At 47.1% G+C, this 2,900-nt stretch overlaps 1 protein-coding gene and 1 pseudogene across 1 annotated transcript in view; one reads left to right on the top strand and one right to left on the bottom strand.

Moving 5' to 3' along the window:
• The window catches only part of LRRC28 (leucine rich repeat containing 28), a gene marked incomplete at its 5' end in the record, with an annotated part of 51,683 nt that overhangs the window by 24,389 nt on the left and 24,394 nt on the right, over nucleotides 1–2,900 (bottom strand). Inside the window, 1 exon segment of the mRNA XM_006159497.2 lies at nucleotides 632–838. Coding sequence (XP_006159559.2) covers nucleotides 632–838 — 207 coding nt within the window.
• LOC102476550 (ribosome biogenesis protein WDR12 pseudogene) overlaps nucleotides 1,962–2,900 on the top strand; it is a 5,669-nt pseudogene continuing 4,730 nt past the window's right edge.

Genomic DNA, 2,900 nt, shown 5'->3' with positions numbered 1-2,900 from the left:
AGAGAGAGAGAGAGAGAAAGTGCGAAAGCAAGCCACCAGGTCTAGGACTTGAACTGCAATTGGTCACGTGGGAGTCCAGTGCCTGAACCACCACGCCACCTGCCAGGTCCCATTCAGCGTGATTTTCAAGCCCCCATGTCCAGGACTCACACCACAGAGTCAGCCATGTGAGCATCCAGCACCTTAACCCCCATGTCACCTCCTGGCTTCCCTAAACACTTTTTTTTAAAAAAGAATTATTTTATTCAGTTTTATTTATTTACTTATTTTAATTTGACCAATGAAGGACAAAGAAAAAGAGAGAGAGAGAAAGAGAGAGAGAAAGCCACCAGGTCTGGGACTCGAACCGCGGTTGGCCATGTGGAAATTAAGGGCCTCTAACCCCCACGCTACCTGCCGGCCCCCCCAAGCACATTTTTAAACCCAGATTCCTTTTGAAAATAGGCAATCCCTAAGTGAACTAAATTTCATCTGCTCACTGGGAGCGCTGTTTTGTTCATTGCAAAACAACGGATTCAGGGAGGCAGCCTTCAAGATAGACAGAAAAGAGACGGGTCATCTCAGTGAAAGGACGCGCGGTTTCCTGTCTAATCCGTGGGCTGTCTGGCCTCGCTGCACCGCGGCCACTTACCAAGGGGCAGAAACGCAAGGCGGTTTCCGGCCATGGAGAGCTCGTTGAGGCTGGGCAGCTGGCAGAGCTGGCGGGGCACGGAGCGCAGGCGGTTCCGGTCCGCCGTGAGGTACTGCAGGGAAAGGCACAGGTGAAGCCTCCCGGGTAAAGCTAGCAAACGATTGGTAGAAATGTCTAGGGTCTGCAGCTCCTTCAAATCGCCAACCTCTACAACCAAAACCAGAATGAGCGTGAGTGGCATCCTGCTGAACTCAGCACTGTCACACCTTAACCCAAGCAGCAGCTAACACCAGAATGTGGGGTGCTGGGAAAGCTACCAGCATTCTTTTCTTTTTGGGGGGCGGGGTGTGTGGAAGAGATTTTTGCTCTAGGGTGCGTGCATTTGCCAGAGAGAGACAGAGAGATAGAAAGTGAGAAATCACCTCCCAGGCCACACCACAATCCCTTCTCCTCTATTCTCCTCTCAGGATCTTGGGCACTCATGCACATGCACCCAGCTTGAGTTTAAGCCACCGGGTCCGGGACTCGAACCGTGGTTGACTACATGGGAGTCCAGCAACATAGTCATTACGCTAACTGCTGGTCCCAGAATTTTTATTTTTAAATAAAAGTACTGACCATTAGTTCTATCATTAAGAAATTTGGGGCCAGCACATGGCATGGTGGTTAAGGGCACTGGACTCCCATGTGGCCAACCACAGTTCGAGTCCTAGACCTGGCGGCTTGCTCTCTCCCTTTCTCGCTCTCTCGCTGGTCAAATTAAAATACGTAAATAAATAAATAAGGTTAAATAAACTCATTCTTAAAAAAAAAAAAAAAAGAAATTTAATAGTATCGACATTGAAAATATGTATTGCTAAACCACCCTGATAGAAATGCAGTATGATTGCCACAGAGTTATAACATGGTTTTTCTGGGACCCCTGGTAGAAGTCTATTCAACTCAGGGGCCAGCAAGTGGTATGGTGGTTAAGAGTGCTGGACTCCCACATGGCCAACTGGGGTTCGAGTCCCAGATCTGGCAGTTTGCTTTCTCACTTCCTCTCTGTTCTCTCGCTCTCTCCCCCTTTCTGGTCAAATTAAAATAAAGTTAAATAAAATAATTAAAAAAAAAAAAAGAAGAAGTTTATTCAACTCAGCCAGCCTCCAAGTGACCACGCCAGTCCCAACCTCCCTCGCGCCTCCCTGGCAGTAAACACCAATTTGTATATCTTATTTCCTCGGTGTCCCTGGGATCATCCGAACTTCATAGCTGTCTGCATTGTTTACTTTCGTGCTAAATATACGATACCTTCCAACTTTTCAGCCGCGCGCAGAATATTCAGAAAACGATGTCACGATTGCCGCACGGTAATTACTTAGACGGAGCATAAAAATAACTTAAAGGGGCCCATTTCTAAAGAAAACAACAATAAGTCCCCTTTAAATCATCATTCTCTGCTCCTGCACACTGACCTAACCTAAAATTTCAATGGGATGGGAAGGAAGTCACCCACTTCATGCCAAGCCGTTGACCACAGAGTCAATAACAAGCCTCTGCTATTTTCCAGCTCGAGCTTCTTCCGGTGCCACTAAAAACAGGTCTAATTTGAGCTTCGAAGCACATTGGGCTAAAAAGAATACACAGAAAAATAAAAGTATTTCAATGCCAAATTTTGTTCTCTATACAGTAAGTCTCCCTCTTTTTATTCACTCTCTTACTCTCTCTTTTTTTTTTTGTTAGAGGGAGCATGCGCTCACCAGAGAGAGTACTGCCAGAATGAGAGAGATAGAAAGTGAGAAATCACTCCCCGGGAGAATGGCCATACTGCAATCCCTTCTCCTTCATTCTCCTCTCGGGATTTTGGGCATGCACACCCAGCATGAGGTTTAAGCCACCGGGTCTGGGACTCAAACCACAGTTGACTATGAGGGAGTCCAGTAATGTAACCACTACGCCATCAGCTAGTCCCTTCTGATTCATTTTTATCATGAAAACAATTACGAAATATATGTTAAATCTAACACGGGGAAAGGGGCTCTTGGGAGCAGTGTCTTTCAGACACTGCACAGAACTACCTTCCTTGGTAGGCTTGCTGCAGACTGAGCATACTAAGTTTTCCTCAGTGTCTTAAAATGATCTCCATGAAAGGGAACCAGCAGTTAGCATAATGGCTATGTCGCTGGACTCCCGTGTAGTCGACCGCGGTTCGCGTCCCGGACCTGGTGGCTTAAAACTCACGCCGGGCGCGTGTGCGTGCGTGCCCAAGATCCCGAGAGGAGAATGGAAG

This window comes from Tupaia chinensis, unplaced genomic scaffold, assembly GCF_000334495.1.
Source record: "Tupaia chinensis unplaced genomic scaffold, TupChi_1.0 Scaffold000632_1, whole genome shotgun sequence".
NCBI lineage: Eukaryota > Metazoa > Chordata > Mammalia > Scandentia > Tupaiidae > Tupaia > Tupaia belangeri.
The sequence above is the reverse complement of the archived record's forward strand: the minus strand, read 5'-3'. Positions and strand labels throughout refer to the sequence as shown.